An 18352-nucleotide genomic window follows, 5' to 3' on the forward strand; every position below is an offset into this window, starting at 1 on the left:
ACCGACTTGACGAGGCTTATTGCCAGAGGAGGCAGATCGGAAGAGTACTCCTCCTTGACTTTTAATCTCTTTTGTTGGCTCGCAACTTTGGGTAGCTGATTGAGAGTAAAAAGTTTGACACTGGAATGTACTCAGTGTGTGGCTGATAGTAAGCATGTCAGTGAGCGCTATAGTACAATACTGAATAGTGGCTTACTTACTGTGACCTTTTCGTCTGTTGACAAGAGCTGAGGATCTTTCCACGACGCTGGATGGCCGGCTCGATCTTTCAAATTATTGACTTAGTCTTCCGTAGCGCGGAGGTCGCGATCGTGGATGATCAGCGGTGGTGGGACAAACACCATCTTTGGGAGTTGAAATTGGTTTTATGGATTTTGTCATTGAAAGATCGACAGTGGCGTGGAGGGACAAGAAGAAGATTTCAAGATTGAGAGTGTCGTGGAGGAATAGGAAGAAGATTAAAAGAGAATTGAGTAAGAAACGGAAAGGTGAGAGGATATTTAAATAAAGAATTCTTAAGCGATCAAGCTAGGTAAACATTCCACCCTCTGATGTGCCGGCCTTTTATTCTACCTGTATTAGGGTATACAAGTAACCAGTCATTTGAAATCAAAATGGCACAGAAAAATACCAAGTTGGTATCTACTGATAAAGATTTTGAAACAATTTACAAGCACATTATGAGTCTTGCCCAAGGAAGGGTCAATACTCATGGATTTTAGCGATGGTCTCTTATTGATTCAGAAGAAAACATAGTGCAAGTACGACTTTTAAGGTTCACCCTTTGAATCATGATATTTGGGTATTAAATTAAAAAGTAACCAGAACAGCCTCAACTTACCGATCTACGAGGTCTAAGTTCTTTGAGAGAAAACCAGTGGAGGTGGATGATCCAAAGAATCCGCATTTACCACACAAGAAAACACATTGGCACTCTTTGCAGTTTGAAATTGGCATATGGCTTCTCAATCATAGGATGGACAATGATCAGTTGACATACTGCGAGTCAGCAAACGTGAATGGCCACCCAGAGCTGAAACTTCACTTTCAGTTTTGGGAGACGCATACTCATCTTTCATACCCGATCTCCATCTCGAGTCGCAATCTTTCTCTGTACACTTGAGTTTGTCTTTCAGACCGACCAGATAGCCTCAAATATTTTGCATCTTGCAACCTCACACCTGAATTTCCAGCATTTTCTTTCATCCTCCTCGCCGTCATATAGAGCCACTCCCTCCTATAACACTTTGCAAAAATGGAAGAACTCATCGAAGTATGGAAGAGAGTCGAAATAACAGATTCTGGCCGAAGAGCTGTGAAAGAAAAGGTCACCAATGTTCTCAAGCGAGTCGTGCTTGGGGATGAGGCCACCGTTGATGCAGCCACCACAGACGCAGATTTAAGAGAGCTTGGGACTGTAGCAGGTGCCGTCATTCATGCCAGCAGAAGTAAGCCTCAAGATTTTCCTGTTGCAAACTTATAAACTATCACTAACTTTGACACCTAGAAGCTGAAGTACCCCCTGATTGGGGCTGGGAAGGTCGCTATTACGAAATGGGTACTTTTCAATTGAGCTCTGATAGAAATCGAATCATTTGCCCAACTTACTAACTTGACGCCAGTAAAAAATTCCGAAGATAACTGGAATGATCTCTTGAGGCTTCTATACGAATTCACACCTGACATCGATGTACAAGCAGTGGCCAACATCTTGGACGTTGACAACCATATTGTCTGGGAGATGCCACAAAACTGCTTCCATTATCCGGGCATCATGTTGGATATCTCCACCTTCAAGCCTCCTGTGTGGAATGAAGAAGACAAATCTGTGTTTGGCAATGAACATCACATCTTGGAGAAGGATCCTGCGTATGGATTTTATTTCAACCGACAAGTTGGCGTTCAAGATTGGGGTTGGTCGGAAAGTAAGACAGAAATGCCGTTAACAAGACCAGAAAGATGTCGTATGTTTTGGTTCAGAACGACACCAATAGTACCAAAATGGGCCATCGGTTGCATGAAAAAACTGGGCTGGGAAGAAGGAGGCGGCTTGGGAGCCCATATCGAAGGCGTCATTGAGCAGTTGAGTATTCAAAAGCTGTGACGAATGTATCATTCAGCGGCTGGGATATGTCAAACTCTTAGAGGCTACTGAGGAAGGTGAAATGGTTGCTTGCCACAATCCTCGTGACGAATCACATTGGGAGGACTACAACTTCGACGCATCAAAACCGAATCACGAAGAGTATCATTACTACAAACTTGAGATGATATTCGTCTCACCGAAAGACCTTGAGGAAATGTTGGAGATGGCTGCTGCAACTCTGCCAGGAGTCTTCCGCGAACCCTGGAACGAATTTCACATCAGAAAAGAGCAAGAGGGTGTCCGTAAGAACGCCGAAATGGAAGCTTTTAGGGAGTTCACAAAGCGGGGTGTGTTGAAGGATCGGGAGTATGTATGTTCGAAGCATGCAAGATACATGAAGCGTGCTGCAAAGCAGGTGGCTTAGCTAGCAAAGTTTTTAAATCTTATTATTTCAACGTTAGAGTTAACGGTGTTGATTCAAATCTTTTGTAGAGATGGAAGTGAGGGATTTTGGGCACGCAAAATCAACGTACGACGAACATCAGTGGATTATAGAGATTTACGTATATAAGAACATGTAAATGAGATAGAAATTACTTGAAGACAACAAATAAGACATTGATGGTTTAAATTTATAGAGATATGATAAGCTATTGCAGATTGTGGTAGAAAGCTTTGTGTCGTGGAAAATGGAACTTTAAATATTGGTATCTTTTCATCATATATATACACAACGACGACGACGACGTTGGCTATAACCCCAGTTGCCATAACATAACACCCCAATAGCCTATGTGCTTGCATAGAGCCTATAGTCTTGTACCCAAGTTGATATGAACGGCTTTGACTTGTGAATAGGCTAAAATGAGTGAAAAAAGTCAGTAAAAAATCGAAATCAAATCGGAACGACGTCAAAAGATGACAAAATTGATCGGAAACAGACGGATACCGACCTATGAGCCCTGCCTCCCCTAATTCTCTGCCAACACCGCTCTTTTTTTAGACGTTAGCAAGTGATACACGCGTTTTGACAATGGCAGGAAGATTGACCTACCTGTTTTACACCCCCAAAAGGAATCCTATAGTCAGAATCCTGACTACTGTTGATCCAAACCATACCCGCTTCGATTCTCCTGGCAAGCTTATGAGCTCTGTCTAGATTGGTTGTAAAGATTGCCGAGCCAAGACCATATGTCGTGTCATTGGCCATTTCCACTGCTTCTTCCTCCGTCTTGAAGCTAGCAATGGCACAGAAAGGTCCGAAAACCTCTTCTCTGTAAATCCTCATGCTTGGCTTGACATCCGTGAAGACAGTGGGGTAATGAAGAATCCCTTGCCTGAAGGATGAGCGTTTGTGAAAGCTTCACCTCCAGAGAGTAGTGTGGCGCCTTCATCTTTACCTATTTGAACGTAACCTAGTACACGGTCGTACTGAGCTTTAGTGACTTGTGGACCTTGGAATGTGTTTTCGGCGAATGGATCACCAACGACCGAAACTTCTTTGACTTGCTTTTTGAAGGCGTCAATGAACTTATCATAGATGGAATCCTGCACGAGAATTCTAGATGTGGCGGTGCAAATTTGACCTTGGTTAGACATAATACCTAGGACGGATTAGCAAATGGTAGATTCGAAGGATCGTGCTACAGGAGAAAAGAACATGACACGACATGTGGCTTTCGGAATAAAAACGTACCAAAATGCGCCCACTTGACAGCCTGGTCAAGATCTGCATCATCGAAAACCATCAAAGGAGATTTTCCTCCCGTCTCTAAAGTGATATTCTTCATGGTACCTGCAGCCATCTTCATAATTTCTTTTCCGGTGCTAGTGCTACCGGTGAAAGCCACTTTATCGATGTCTTGATGTGTTGCAATTGCAGCTCCCGCTTCTCTGCCATACCCGTTCAAAATATTTACCACGCCTGGTGGGAAGCCTGCTTCCTTAATTAAGTTTGCGAGAACAAGAATACTCAACGGAGTTTGTTCCGCAGCCTTCATCACAACAGCATTACCACATGCCAAAGCGGGACCTAATTTCCATGCAGCCATACCCAATGGATAGTTCCATGGGATAATTTGGCCACATACTCCTATTGGTTCCTTAATTGTATATGCAAATTTTGCAACACCAGTGTCTATCACTTGTCCATGTATTTTATCGGCATATCCACCATAATATTTGAAAACAGCTTCCACCTCGTTAACATCAGCAACGGCGTCATTATAGATCTTTCCATTGTCCCAAGTTTCGATAGTTGCAAGTAGCTCCGTATGTTCGGCAATGATACTGGATAGCTTAATCATGAGGGAACCGCGATCAGTAGGGGACATATCGCGCCATTCAGGGTTACGCATAGCTGCTCGAGCTGCTTTGACTGCGGTGTCGACATCTTCTGCTGATGCAGCATATACGGATGCAATTTCTGATTCATCTCTAACCATGAAGTTAGCGGAGTCGTGTTATGCCGAGCTGAAATTTGACATACGAGGGATTAATAGATGTAATCTTTTGACCTGTGCTACTCTTCACCCATTCATTGTTAATGAATAGACCAGTTGGCTGAACGTATTTCTTGCCATTTGGAGCAGTCAGCTCAACAGTAAGATCAGACATCTTGGCAATTGTACTGCTGAAAGATCTGTGATAAGGTCGTAATGGCAGGATAGAGGGCTTGGAAGAGAATTCAGTCTTCACTCGAGGAGCTGCACTAGATAAATGCGAGGGGAATCTTCGAAATGCTGTATTACGCAGATATGATTGCAGAGGAAGAATGACTTTGAACATCTGAAGGGGGAAGATCAATGATTTGAAGATATACGAAGCTCTTTTATTGAAGTTACCATAGGTGGTGCAAGTGCGGGGCTTTTTTGCTTCTGATTATTGTTGGTTAGCAGGTTTGTCAAGGTTACAGCTTGGTGTATGGTGCTCGGTGGGATGAAAAGATAAGACCAATGATAATCAAATTCTAGTGGAGTTTTTCGGCTGGCCCTTCCTATAATGCATAAGCTTCACGAAGCTGTAGCTCCCCCGCACCATTAACGACGATAGTCTCCCTCATCTCAATAGTAATAGCAATTCTTATCTATTCTAGACATCTCAATTCAATTTCAATCGTTTATCAGATATCGAGTCTCGAGACGATGATAATTGTGATATGTAAGAAATTCGTTACTGCAATTTTCCGGTGCTTCGGAAAAGAACTGCTTGGAAGTGAGACGTATACATCTCGGTTTCTCCTATTCATATGCAAACTAAGCCTCCCGCCAACTTAATGCAATCACACAGCATGGGAAGAGGCCAAAGATGGGAATCAAATATGTGATTAATTTTGGCAGTAATGATATTATCTGCCTATATGTACTGAATTATATGTAGAACGTGGTGGCTCCAGGGTCAAATAAAGGCTCCCCTAACTCCCCCTGGTGTGCTAAACTTGAGGTTATACACTATATCGTTGTACAATCTGATATTTTTGTATATGATAAATCAACCTTCCCAGCCCCGAAAAAGCAATATGGCTTGCAAACACAACCTTCTTCCTTCCATAGCCCCTTTCTTACATGTCTCGAACCCCAATTTTGCCTCCTTCCTCGCTTCAGCGTGATATTAAGTGATATGCTTCGTAATCCTCCCACCAGACGTTTTCCCTACTTGTCTCTGGAGATACCCACACCCTACTGCCCAAACAAATAAAATAACACTTCCGAAATTAACACCCCTCCTACCAATTCCCAACTGAAAATGGTATCACAAAATAAATGATGCTTGACCAATTCCCACTAGTTGTCCACACTCCCGTCAGAAAAGAAATGTCTCGCATTTACAAAAGAAAAAAACGAAGGTAAGGAACATAATTAGCCGCCAGGGGGTATAATTAACATAAAGAGATGCAAACATCAAAATGAGAAGGTTCGGTCGCCCGAGGGTATGCAGTTCTTTTTGCAGAAATCTTGCGATTGATATGTATAGTAGAGTGTCGTTTGAAATAGCGTAAATATACAGGTGACAATCAAGTAAGTATTGTAGATAGAAGAGATCGATTTGTATATTCGAGAATGTTTGATTAAATTCGGAAAGCGGATTCGTGAAATTTGGAAGACTTTTTAGCAAAAGGTTTGAAGTGCTGTTGTTTCCATCAAGTATATTATAGTAAAATTAAGTATAAAATTTATCGTCGTCCGCCGTTTTCCTGTTTGGGCCAGGCTCGATCGTATGGCCCTCGCGAATAAGAATCAAATGAAGGAGGGCCGGCAGATAGCGATGGAGTCGATGCTCCTGTGGCTGTACCAGTTGAAAGATTATCGATGCGTAAAGGGGGCAGACTAGGCAACCCTTGTCCATGAGCGGGTTGAAATCCACTTTGAACGGGTGGTAGAGTTGACGCCGGAGAATGAGAGTATGGTACGCTCATAAATTCTCCTTGGGCATCAGTCCTACGACGTCTTGGTGGCCTTTCGCCGTTATCAGGTCCTTGATAACTCATGGATTGCGCACTTGGTGGTGGAGGACCAGGATAAGACATTGGCCTTATGGAACGAGGACTCGGTGGCCCGTGAAGTGCCATATCTCTAGTCCCGGGATTTCGAAGTAACATATCCCTGAATCGATCCCGTTCTCCCCGGTAAAAGTCTCTCTCTCCTTCTGCTTCTCTCACTCTTCGTTCAAGGTCTCTAGTCTGCGATTGGAGTTTTTCGATGTTGGATGAAGCCTCCTTCTCCTTTTCCTTTCTACGTTGTCGGAATCGCGCCGATGCTCCTGCGTTGCGCGCACGCTTCTCGTCAGCTAAACGCGACGCTTGGTGCGTGTCCACGGGTACATGATAAGCCACGCCGTGAGCCGTGGTTATTGTCAGGACACCGTAGGGCTCGGAGGCAGAAGCCTGCCTCGAGCTTGGAGTGGAGTGGAGTGAGGAACCAATCTGAGAAGCATTGTACGGACCTTCTGATGCCGCAGGCGGTGCTTGTAATTGTAATCCACTCCCTTGTTGCACTGAAGAACCAAAACTGGAACCTGGAAAATAAGACCCACTTGTCTGAGGATTCTGCCCACTTTGATGATAAGGATAACCGGACGCGGGGGAAGTCTGGCTCGGCGTCTGTGAAGAGGCTGAGATGCTAGGACTAGCGCTATGTTGGACACGTCCTGGGACTTGCATCTGAGAATTATCTGCTCGTCGTTCTATTGGCGTTGTGCCTGTAGAGGGAAACCCATAATGTTGGGCCTGAGATTGCCCGGATGGTGTTGCTAAAGGAGGGTTTTCTGATACTGGTGTTTGCCCTTGTTCCGGCCTTCTCGGTGGCAAAAAGGGTGACTCTTGCGCATTGATAGTCCCGTGAGCTGGCGCTCTGCCTATACTGACAGGCCGAGGTGATCTGGGTGTTAGCATTCTGCGGCCTGGGCCCTTGGGAAATTTGGGTTAAAACTGTCTAAGGAAGGCGAAGTGCTGATGGGAGGACGATTGGAGTAAGGATGAGTAGTTGCCACCAAAGGACTTGCAGCAAAATGTGAAGTCGGTCCGGCTGTTGTAGAGAGTGGCGAATCTGTAGTGCCACCACTTAATCGGCGACTGGAATTTGATGCGCTTTCAGGTTCTGTAGGGTTCAAAATTGAATGTACACCAAGATCGCGCGATGGTCCAGAAGACTTCCAATCCTCTCCAGTTGATACAGGCTGGGGAGTCCGTGATGAAGGGGAAGGTAGTGTATGATGAGGTTGTGATAATCCTCGGTTGCCCTGATCTAATTGTCTGTCTGCTTGTCGCCCTCCATGTCGAGGATCATCTCGCATCTGCACAGGTGGGAGAGTAATCTTTTGACTTTCTGGTGGTGAGCGAGATGCAGGACGAGACGCAGAAGGCCTCTGCGACATCGAGTCCTGATCCCCTAACCCTTCTTGGTCTCGAGGACCGGGACATTGACGTTTTCCCTCTCCCTCCCAACTCTGCTGGTAGCTGTGAAGCTTAGAAACAAAATCCGAAAGTCGTTGTTCAAGTAGTTCAGAAGATTGTGTTCCGGGAAAACGATTTAGCAATGAAGACGCTTCCGCGTTATCGGCAAAAGCAACGAAAGGACTTTCGCGCAATGGGCGACTTAGAGGACCTTGAACAGCCAGATCGAATATCTATGGCGCTGGCTTGCCAATGAGGCTTTCCAGCGAGCGGTGAGGGGTCAGCTCTTTTTCTGCTATTCTCAGCTTCGTCACTCGAAGGGTTTGGATTCAATCGTCAAATGAAAAAGCAATAATTGTGCGCATGAATGATTATTTGAGATGTATTTGTATTGATTCCTGTGAGGTGAAGTGGTTCGACAGGGATTCTTTCGGGAGCACAAGATGTGACCGTGAATATGTAAATATGGAAGGCGGGCCTTGCCTCGAACCAACAAAGGAAGGAATGACTTGTAATACTGTGAGGCAAACTCACTGAGCATTAGAGATGAACAGAGTGGATGCCATAACCAGTAGTGTGGAACAAGACGAAGGGATAACGAAATAAACATACAGATAGGTGGAGATTTTGAAGGTTGGCGCACCACTCACAGTTCTTAACGAGCAAAGAGCTTTATAAGTGGTTGGTGAGCACCGATGGGATGTCAGAATCTAGTTCTGTCGAATTTCTACAGGCTGATGCGGCAGTCTGGTAGTAAAGGAATACCAAAAAATATAGAAATCGGTGATGAATGACTACAGATGGAAGAATGTGGTGGATGACGCTTTTAGCTCTGCACAGCTCTCTGCATGAGGAGGAAGACCCCAAGCTTTGTGGTTCTTCGAACCGTCCCAGTCCCACGCTCATTGCTCACAGACACTGACCCTACCCTTCACCGCACCAGCACCCACAAGAGTTCATGGAATTGTTTCCAGGGTCGTAGTGAGGCGGGTCTTTTTTTTTCTCGAGGCATTAGCTAGGGTTGCTTGTTGGCTGCAGGCATTGTAGCATTATCAAGGTACCAGGGCTTAAACGTATCCTTTTGAGATGATTCTTAACAAGCCTAGAGGTTCACAATGTCCCAGGAAACTATTTTCTGGAGCCATACCGTGCTTGGTTCCAGCATTCGGAAAGCGGGAGGCCACGCGCAGAAGATCCTTGTGTATCACGTTATATTATATGGATAGACTACATTAACATCCTCCTTTGAGCAAAGGGCGCTTGTTGAGAAAACTTTAGCTGCTGTACCTTACCTAGGTGGGTAGATGTTCTTCACACATCAATTTGTGCCATAAAGATGTAGATACTTGGGCGCATAGAACGATAATGCATCTGACGCTACAGACATCTTGGTAGATGCATAATCTCCCCGCTATTCAAGCACCATACTCAACGACCCATTCACACGAATTGTTGTTTGACGTACTGAAATCGCTGTGCCGAACTAAATCAGTCTCCCTTTCGGTGAAGGTTATAGATTATAGAACCATGGAGGATCTTACTAGAAAAAGATAAGCACTTCTTTCTTCAACAATCAGTGCGCTGAAGGAATGGAAAGTAGTAAATTGGGGGTGGGAGGTGACGCTATCCTGCATTAGCACGGTCAAAAAATGGTGCTGAAGCTACGGTCTGCGAAATGGAAGTTCCCTGTAAGCTGTAGTTGATCGAGCTCCTTGCTAGTCAAGTTAGTTACTTTTCTACTTATACTAGTATAGGCTAAAGCTGATGGAGAGAAGTCGTTGCCATGTTACGCCCTGTAGAAATAAGAAACTTTGATTGATGGATATCATATCGCTTTGCATTAGTACATCCGCAGTCTGCAGGTCAAAATCAGTGTGGTTGGTAACTTTTCAACGTGGTGACCAAGTGACCACAGCCTAAGTCTATGTGGAAACGATACACATGCATAGGAAATCCTGCAAGTGAAAATGTAAAGAAAAAGGAAGTAGACGAAAACGGCCATTTCTCGCTCCCAATTCTCCTATTTGATCGATTTCTACACTTTTTCATAATTTTGGAGGGAGAAAGCTTTGATATTAGCATGTAAGACAGGTGCCTATTGGCGGATTGATTCGCAATATTGTTTTCTCTGTTTTCATCGCTACACGCCACCGAGTAGAAGGACCCGAGAATTCTGACAGCAGGGAAGGAAACTGCATAGCATAGCGAACATGGCTAATAATATTAGAGAGAATTTCGTAGCTTAAGAAATAGCTTCTCTTGGGCCTTGAGATCTCCCACATGAACCACCACATCACATTGGGATTCTTGACATTCAAACTTCACAGGTTCTATTGAGTTAGAAAGAAAATTATGACAACCATGGAAATCATCCAAGTGAAACTTCTTTCTATAATAGTCTAATTTCCTACCCTGTGTTCCAGGTGAGAATGATTTTCCTGAACCCCTCTTGTTGAATTTTAGATAACTGATAGTTGTGTGAGATGATTGAATGGTCTGAATCAGTTGTATGTAGTACCTATGTACCATCCTTCGGAAAGTTCTATGATCGCCCATTAGTTGTAACCACCTCGTACGCCAGGTACAGCATGCACATAATGATGTCAAATCGGAAATATTGCTACATTTTAAACATTTTACCTCTCTCTCTGCTTTTTCTAGAAGAGAAGTTGATTGAACTAGAACCTTGAAATGGCGGACCTCGGTGATCTTTGATCTTGCTGCAATCTTAACCCATGTCGACACATTTGATCCGGTGGTCGTACGCTGGCTTGGCCACACTATGTTTCCACACTTAGTTTGGACCAGAGCACCGGTGAGCGGCAGCAAGATGAGCTGCATAAGTTCCAGTCTCCTACGCACTGATGTATGTATATTTGGGGGATCCTTGAGAGCGCCATCGCATGGAAGTGTAGCCATCAGATTCGACAACCGTTCCCAACAATTCGATATCAGGTATTTTTACCCAAAACATTCGTCGATATCAATCGCCTTTCCCGATCAGATCACGTAACGCGGACAAGAAAGTAAATCACGGAACAAGACAGCGCATATTTGATTGATTTCTTTGCACCAGAAAGGTTGGTCCCTTTCATCCGGCTCTACAGAAAAAGGAAAGTCATGCGCCACGCGCCGTGCCGCTGACGATACTACCTCGAAAAGATGGTCCGCATAACAATTACACAGCGCGCATAGCTGCCCAAAAAGCATATGTACCTGATCCACAGAGATCACATCTATTGTCATATGATGCCCGTAGATCCAAACTCAAACTCGATGGCACAATAGTACAATTTGCAAGTCGTCGTGCCGGCCTCATCTTATTATGCTTGTGTTAAATGCTTGCCGGGGCAAGAAAAGTCTTTAACCTCAAAATTGTTGATGAAATACAATGGATGTGATGAAATGGGACTTGTGTATGATAAGCTAACCTCTTCAGCAACAAGGCCGACCGTTCTGTCTCATAGCTTCGGTGATTATGGATACGCCATCTTCGTCCTTCGGCGTCTTCCACGATTGGTTATGTCTCTCCGTCTCTTTGCGCGGACCCTGAGCTCGTTACCAAGCTTTCCTGAAAGTCCAAAATTACCAAATACTTAATCCAAGCTCGAGAGATACTCTTTTCATCGATTTCTTAGTTGGTAGAGGTTCCCGAGGTTTCGCGAGATTTGGACTTATCGACAAGATTGACATCTTTGCTGGATACCTCACCGACGGGCTTGAACTTGGGGAAACTTTTCTGAAACTCGAGAGTCGACGAGAAATTGATGAAGCCAAACTTGGGAAGGTCGCATACCCACTATTAATCTAGGTTCGAACTATTGGAACCTCATCTTAGCGTTATTACCTATACCATAGACTTTATTTTAGATCCCCGTACCTAGAATTGGTCCACTGTGAACAATATAGTAAGAACATCTTAACCTTGATAATCTCGATAATCTTTGAACGGGTCACCAATCCTTTACCTCAGCAAACAAATAGACGAGGATTGATGAAGGGGTATAATCCATTTTCTACAAAAATTCCATTGATTCTCGGTAGCACCCCCGAATCCTATGGGTAGGCCTACATCGTCTAGGGATTTTAATTAAATGATTCTGTTTGCTCAGTCTCCAATTTTGATTGATGTTGTCAACCCCAGTGAGTTGTGTGTGAATAAGCTTGGCGCTGTCTGATACTTCATTATCGGTTTTCCAGAACTTCCGACGATCCACATGTACAAATTATTTTACTTTTCCCTACAGTATCTATCAAAGTTTCAAGGTCATCGGGATTTCCGTTTTCAAAAACTAATACGGCTCAACAATCTCCATTTTGCTTACCATCAATTTTGGAAAAGTAGGTTGACAGAACCGAAAAAACGTCATGCCATTAATCAATTCGGCCCTTGGCCCCGATGCATCTTGATAAGTGAGGGGGACAGTATTGGACAACGGTTTATGCGAGCAAGCGATGCGAGCTTGTTCACATCACAATTATGCAGACCATATGATACGACTGTGATTGAACTAAACAACACGCAACCACGCAACCATCAGACCTAATGAGATAATCTAGGAAAGTAATTATGAATATACAAGGTGAGCCGTCGACACTATGGATCAGAGCAATCAATCACCGATTTCTGCCAACCCAATTGATTGACAAAAAGAGATAAGTCATATACTGGGAGTCCAATACCGAATATGGATGCGAATTTCGAGGCGAGCTAGAATGATTGGCCCTTCAATGCTTGGGTCCCTTGAAGATGCACGTTATAAATTCCCGCACGTGCAGATACCGCATATGTACTCCCTAACGGACACGCAGCGGGAGACAGTCGCAGCAAATGACAGTCATGTGCTTTTCGGAGCCAATGTCATGAATTTAATGCCCGGGACCATGTCAAGCGCGATTACTTCGACTCCCAAACATCCCAGCCACCACGTTCGATCCGGTAATACGAAATCCAAAAATGAAGAGGCTGGGACTTGGTCGATGTGATAATAATGATCTGAGCTTCCGAAGTTATCAGGCCGCTTTACGGCTATTTGTTACATCTCAACGGGGACTATTGGCAACCTATCCAGAGGAGGATGCAAATCCCAACCCTTCTCAATATCTTCGCGTGGAAATAAATCTTGGAATGTTCATTGATTCTGAATTCCATAGAAGTTAGTGGTCAATTCACCAATATTGGTATTGGAAGAAAAATGATATTCATGTTTTTCACCATGCACGTTATGACCAGTTTGATGTGTACGCGATCCCCTTTTGGGAGTGACACAACATTAACAACTTGATTCCAGAATGAAGGAAGAACACAACCCAAGCAAAAAAGTATCTGCTTGCTTATATTAAGCTTATCCGTGCGTCGCCATCTGCATCTTGTCTGGAAACAATAACGGTCACGTGAAAGTGCCCCGGCATTTGCTATTGAAGGAGATTAGTCAATTGCCTCAGCAACAGTTTGATTCTCCACACTATCCTGAGCCTGCGAAAAAACGCATGGCGAACAGCGGTCTGCCTGCTTGTCTTTCCTGCTGTTTGGTCCTAACGGGTCCTATCCGAATCTGCAAGTCGTAAATAAGTCTTATGGGGCTCGGGATTGACTCTCTTCTTGCGCAATGTGACGAGATAGCGCCAAGTCGACGATATTTATGCGTGCGTTCACTTGCAGCTTTATCCCCATACCGAATCATATCCACGTTTGCCACGCAATTATCCCAATTGGGTTTACGGTATAGATCCGCGACTGTCGGTGAAAGGCGAAGAGACAAAAAGGGGTTCTAGCCCCAGCGGTGAAGATTCTTCGCTGGCGCCAATAGCAACATCATCATAAATGGCCAGCATTGTTACTTGTTCTTTACGCGTCGTCTAAACCACCACCAATGTATGTTCATCCTAAACTCGAATAAGCATTGCAACATGATGCACAGAAGTAGAAGCAGAAGAGTGGCAATTGAGTTTTTCCACGTCTTGAAGGAGGTGATTACATGCATCTCTTTGTTGGCAAGCTCAGACACGCATCACTAGGTCAATAGTTCTGCATTTGCGCTACTAAGACTCGGAGAGCTCTCCTCGGAAACCCAATAAGTTCCAGTGATTTTTTAGTCTTGTGGCTCACCGCAAAACATAATGCCTGATAGCCGTTGAAACAGATTGTCGGTATAGCATTTCGAGATATTATTAACCTGCAATTGCCGCGAAGACTTCCATCTCCGAGCACTCGAAGAATAATATGCAGCTATAGGGCATATATATATATACATCAAGCTTCTACGAATGATTCCAAAGTTTCGGTTCCGGCTCTGCGGTTCCGACAAATATAAACGCGATGTGAATTCATTGCACAGAATGGGAAAATACCGTCTCGGTAGATTATGACGGGGGATTAATTCACGATAATGTGTTTAAACTTTGATCCTCAATTAACATCTACGGCAACGGTGGGCTATCTACACCATGCTCTCGTCAATCCTACAAAGCGGGGTCATCGGTAGAGACCGAGAAACTCGGTTTTATGCACGATAATAATGGAGAAAGTGGACGATCAAGAATTGGAGGACAGCGAGAGCGACACGTCAGAGAAGCTGCACCAAAGCTCTTCTTCCAATGCGACGTGTTCGTTCTGTTTCACAGGTCACATGTAGTGAAACTACATAGAGATAAAGCGCAGGGAGTATACAATACAATCCTTCCCAATCCTTCATGTGAGGACTGCGACTAGAGTGTCAAATGGTCCATCCCAGAAGACTGGCTGTGGACTTTCGATACCCGAAATAATTCAACGTTCGAAGTGATTTCAATACCTAAGTCTTTTGATTGTTCTAATGAGTTTCAAGAGTAGAATACCTCTGATCGTCTGACTGAATCCGGACAATGGAAATCTTGAGTGTAAAAGACAAGAGGGATAAGCAATGGGAGTAAGCAGGAGTAAGATTCGATAGATGAACAGCCTTTTTAAGGAGGCAGTATTTTGTACTACCTCTTGATCCCAATAGCATAATATTGTTCCCGCAGTTCAAATGGAATTACAAGTATATGTAGAATTTGCCAAAATTTACCCCTTTGCAACGACGGCAAGAGGCCCGGAATACCGGATTTTGGCAAAAGCAATAAGGAATTACGGCACAACTTATATGAAAGCGATATTATATAAAATTGTAGAAGTACTTAGTCCCATTTCTCTTTCTAAGAGTTCCGCTCTGATAAAAATTCATTGTCAGGAAGCAACATCTCGAAGTCTCGATTCTCGCTGAAAAGATTTTCCGATGTGACATCACTTCCTTCCCCACCAGATAATCGCCTTGCCATATATACAGCCAGTAACAGCTGCAGTAGTCAAGTACCTCCGTATCTGTAGATCAAACTTCCACATTCAAGCAGCAATCAAACTCAATTCTCAATTCTCGAAATCATCTAGTAATGTCTTCCTTACAAACATGGACAGTCACGGAACCATACATCAACCCACACTGTGGGCTCGGTGAAGCTCCCTTCTATGAGCCTTCCACCAACACGCTCCGCTTTGTGGACATCAAGAAGAAGCGTCTCCATACAATCGATCTTAATGTTGGTCCTTCGTCTCTTACGACCATGCAGCTAGATATTCCTGTCGGCGTAACAGCTGATATTGAGGGTATAGATTGCACCGATAGGATATTGGTGGGTGGTAAAAGCGGGATCTACGTACTGAGGAGAGGCGATGGAAAGATGAAGCTATTGAAAAGATTTTATGACAGTGAGGAAAAAGATGAGAGACTGAGAAGTAATGATGGGGCCGTAGACCCAAAAGGGAGGTTTTGGATCGGAACTATGAATGACTTTTGGGTGGGGGAGCCACAAAGTGAAGGTGGGTGATTTTTGGTTCCTGAGTAGATACTGACAATAAAGCCTGAGCTATGGATTCCCAACAAGCACCAAGTGGATGTGTGAAATCTCTTGGTCACAGTTTGTAGTCTGCGGCATGTGATCTATCCCTTATCCCCGCCGCCCCCTCCTAATCATGATGACTGTGCCCTCACCCTATGCGTTCTTGCCGCTAAACTCGACGCCTTCAGGTACAATGTTCCGCTTCGACAATGATCTCACACGCCATACTGTTCGTGAAGGTCTGACAATTCCTAATGGAATTGGCTGGTCTGCAGACCAAAAAACTCTGTACTTTACCCATACAACCGAGCAAACTATCTGGGCGTACGACTACGATGATTCGACTGGTGATGTTACCAACAAGCGGGTATTTTGGAAACACGACGGAGATGGAGAGCCCGATGGGTTCAAGTTCGACTCGGAAGGGAATATCTGGCAATGTGTGTTTGGGGAAGGGCGTGTACTGAAGATCAATCCTCAAGGCAAAGTCGTTGGCGAAATCAAGTATCCAACGAAGTGTGTGACTTGTCCCGTATTTGTGGGTACTGAGTTGTGGGTTACGAGCGCAAGTGATGGGGGCGATGAGCATGCGGGAGCACTATTCAAAGTCGATGTTGGGATTGGCGGGCTAAAGGACTTCAAGTTCAAGTTAGCTAAAGGAAGCGCGGAGCTGTGATTCTTCGGAAACGAAGTATGATTTTGAAATTAGATAAAAGATTATGGAGAACATGTAGATGGAAAGGAAACTACTGCACTTACTACTTATCAGGCTAGGAGCTCCTACCATTTTCCACGGTGGCTTGGCATAGGAGATAACAGAACTCAAATATCATTCATACAACCTACATGACTATCGAGTGTATCGGTGGCTTCCTTCGGGGCTGCAACCTGCGAGAAACATCAAGGTAGTCTTTGTGGCAATTTTCGAAAGACGTAAACATATCTTAACTCCCATATTTTCAAATAATGAGATCCCGTGTGTTTCTGTCAGATTGAGGAATCAGTACTCTTGAAGAAATTCCATAATTCACCGTCAATTTTAGGAGTAAAAATAATAGAAGTTCGCACATTATAGGCTTAGCGTCCTGGCGCGCTACCACAGGCGACAAAATCCTAAGTCAACCTCCAATATCAAATTGACTTCTTTAAATACCTTTTTCTTTGCACTTCAAACACCCTTTCACTCATTTCGTATTGTTTGTTCGTTGGACTAACATTATCAACCCGTGGTACCATCAACGAATACTCACTGTCTTTGACATCGGATACCCTTTTGCTTCACAATCCCTTTCAGCCTCGAGAAGCCCAGACTTCCATACAACCTCATCCACTGTAAGTCACATTTCAACAAAGGTATGTATTTATTTGGTCTCCAGAATGACTGTCTAGTAATCCAGGCAGTATTCCAAAACGAAAAGGCTCTTTATTCTTGAACTCACCTAAATCTTTAATCCTTTTCAAATGACATGATGTTGTAACTTGTTCAAGATTTACATCTTTCAGAACATTGGAAGTTTGGGTTTGATTTTTCTGTTCCACCTTATCATATTTGAAGAGAAAGCTTAAGCTACCATCTCGAGAAGCTATTAAACTAACCATACAACTATAGCATCCACCCAACGCTTGCCATCTACAAAAATGACAGGTCTCTCTAAACACACAATGCGCTCCAAGTCCGATTCTTATTCCTATGTTATTGATAAAGCAATGGATATCGAAAAATCTATGGGACGTCAAGAAATTATAAAGCAAAATATTACCCAACATGGAACATCTTTCGAACGTGGAAATGCCACGAACTGGTACAACAAGTTTCTCGCCAAATGCTACTTCGAATTTCTTTGTGCTATCGCCATTCTTACCTTGATTCCTCTCGCTATTATCCTTGGCCTCAATTACTACTCTAATCGAACTGAAAGCTACGTGTCTGGGTACAAGTTTTTGGTGTACGATTTCAAGGGTGTTGCTCCATTGAACAACAATTCAGTTCTCCAACAAGGAAGACATATGTGCGATTCGGTTCCCGATAGTTTTCGATGCCACGAAACATACTTGGAGTATGATCTCAGTGGATTTGTCTTTTCGTTTGTTGTAATATTTCTGGTTTTCTCGGCTGCATCTAATATAGTCCATAGGCGTTTATGCGCAGAGATTGAGAAAATGCAAGGCAGGTTGATCAGATATGAAGATTTGTTGAACAATGAGGCGCAGCTGTACACCAAGGACATATCCGAAATTCTATCAGGGAGTTTGAAGAAGGAAATCCTAGAGAAGGACAGTCTAGTTACCAATGTCAAAGCGGTTTGCAAGAAGGACTCTGCTGATGCTAATCTGGAGATGGAGCACAAGAAGAATAATGATGAGAAGAGAGAGAGCAACTTGATGATATCATTCAAATGAATCTTTCGGAGACTTCGGGACTGACACCAGATGAATGAGGCTTTACTATTTCCTGGGGCCTCTGTGCTAGGGGAGGTTCAATGTTCAAGAATGATTGGGACAGTTTGTTTGGTTGTCAG

The 18352-nt window shown here is 43.9% G+C and overlaps 6 protein-coding genes across 6 annotated transcripts; 4 read left to right on the top strand and 2 right to left on the bottom strand.

Annotated features, from left to right (window-relative positions):
* Positions 1 to 614: 614 nt before the first annotated feature.
* Bfra_006327 (uncharacterized protein) lies at positions 615 to 1225 on the top strand (the record flags this gene model as incomplete). Its single annotated transcript, XM_037336700.1, has 3 exons — positions 615 to 701; positions 831 to 942; positions 1194 to 1225. 3 exons carry the CDS (start codon positions 615 to 617, stop codon positions 1223 to 1225), a joined length of 231 nt encoding a protein of 76 aa, XP_037198066.1.
* Positions 1226 to 1255: 30 nt separating this feature from the next.
* On the top strand, positions 1256 to 2510 carry Bfra_006328 (uncharacterized protein; the record flags this gene model as incomplete). The annotated part of the gene is made up of 4 exons (XM_037336701.1): positions 1256 to 1448; positions 1508 to 1558; positions 1623 to 2071; positions 2121 to 2510. 4 exons carry the CDS (start codon positions 1256 to 1258, stop codon positions 2508 to 2510), a joined length of 1083 nt encoding a protein of 360 aa, XP_037198067.1.
* Positions 2511 to 2895: 385 nt separating this feature from the next.
* On the bottom strand, positions 2896 to 4873 carry Bfra_006329 (putative aldehyde dehydrogenase protein; the record flags this gene model as incomplete). The annotated part of the gene is made up of 6 exons (XM_037336702.1): positions 2896 to 2945; positions 3040 to 3079; positions 3141 to 3418; positions 3487 to 3690; positions 3783 to 4522; positions 4575 to 4873. 6 exons carry the CDS (start codon positions 4871 to 4873, stop codon positions 2896 to 2898), a joined length of 1611 nt encoding a protein of 536 aa, XP_037198068.1.
* Positions 4874 to 6257: 1384 nt separating this feature from the next.
* Positions 6258 to 7957, bottom strand: Bfra_006330 (putative transcription factor bzip protein; the record flags this gene model as incomplete). The annotated part of the gene is made up of 2 exons (XM_037336703.1): positions 6258 to 7438; positions 7513 to 7957. 2 exons carry the CDS (start codon positions 7955 to 7957, stop codon positions 6258 to 6260), a joined length of 1626 nt encoding a protein of 541 aa, XP_037198069.1.
* Positions 7958 to 15386: 7429 nt separating this feature from the next.
* Bfra_006331 (putative smp-30 gluconolaconase lre-like region protein) lies at positions 15387 to 16509 on the top strand (the record flags this gene model as incomplete). Its single annotated transcript, XM_037336704.1, has 2 exons — positions 15387 to 15813; positions 16022 to 16509. 2 exons carry the CDS (start codon positions 15387 to 15389, stop codon positions 16507 to 16509), a joined length of 915 nt encoding a protein of 304 aa, XP_037198070.1.
* Positions 16510 to 17471: 962 nt separating this feature from the next.
* On the top strand, positions 17472 to 18233 carry Bfra_006332 (uncharacterized protein; the record flags this gene model as incomplete). The annotated part of the gene is made up of 2 exons (XM_037336705.1): positions 17472 to 17917; positions 17969 to 18233. 2 exons carry the CDS (start codon positions 17472 to 17474, stop codon positions 18231 to 18233), a joined length of 711 nt encoding a protein of 236 aa, XP_037198071.1.
* Between the last annotated feature and the right edge of the window lie 119 nt (positions 18234 to 18352).

The sequence above is a fragment of the Botrytis fragariae genome, assembly GCF_013461495.1.
Source record: "Botrytis fragariae strain BVB16 chromosome Unknown tig00000000, whole genome shotgun sequence".
In the NCBI taxonomy this organism is placed as follows: Eukaryota; Fungi; Ascomycota; class Leotiomycetes; order Helotiales; family Sclerotiniaceae; genus Botrytis; species Botrytis fragariae.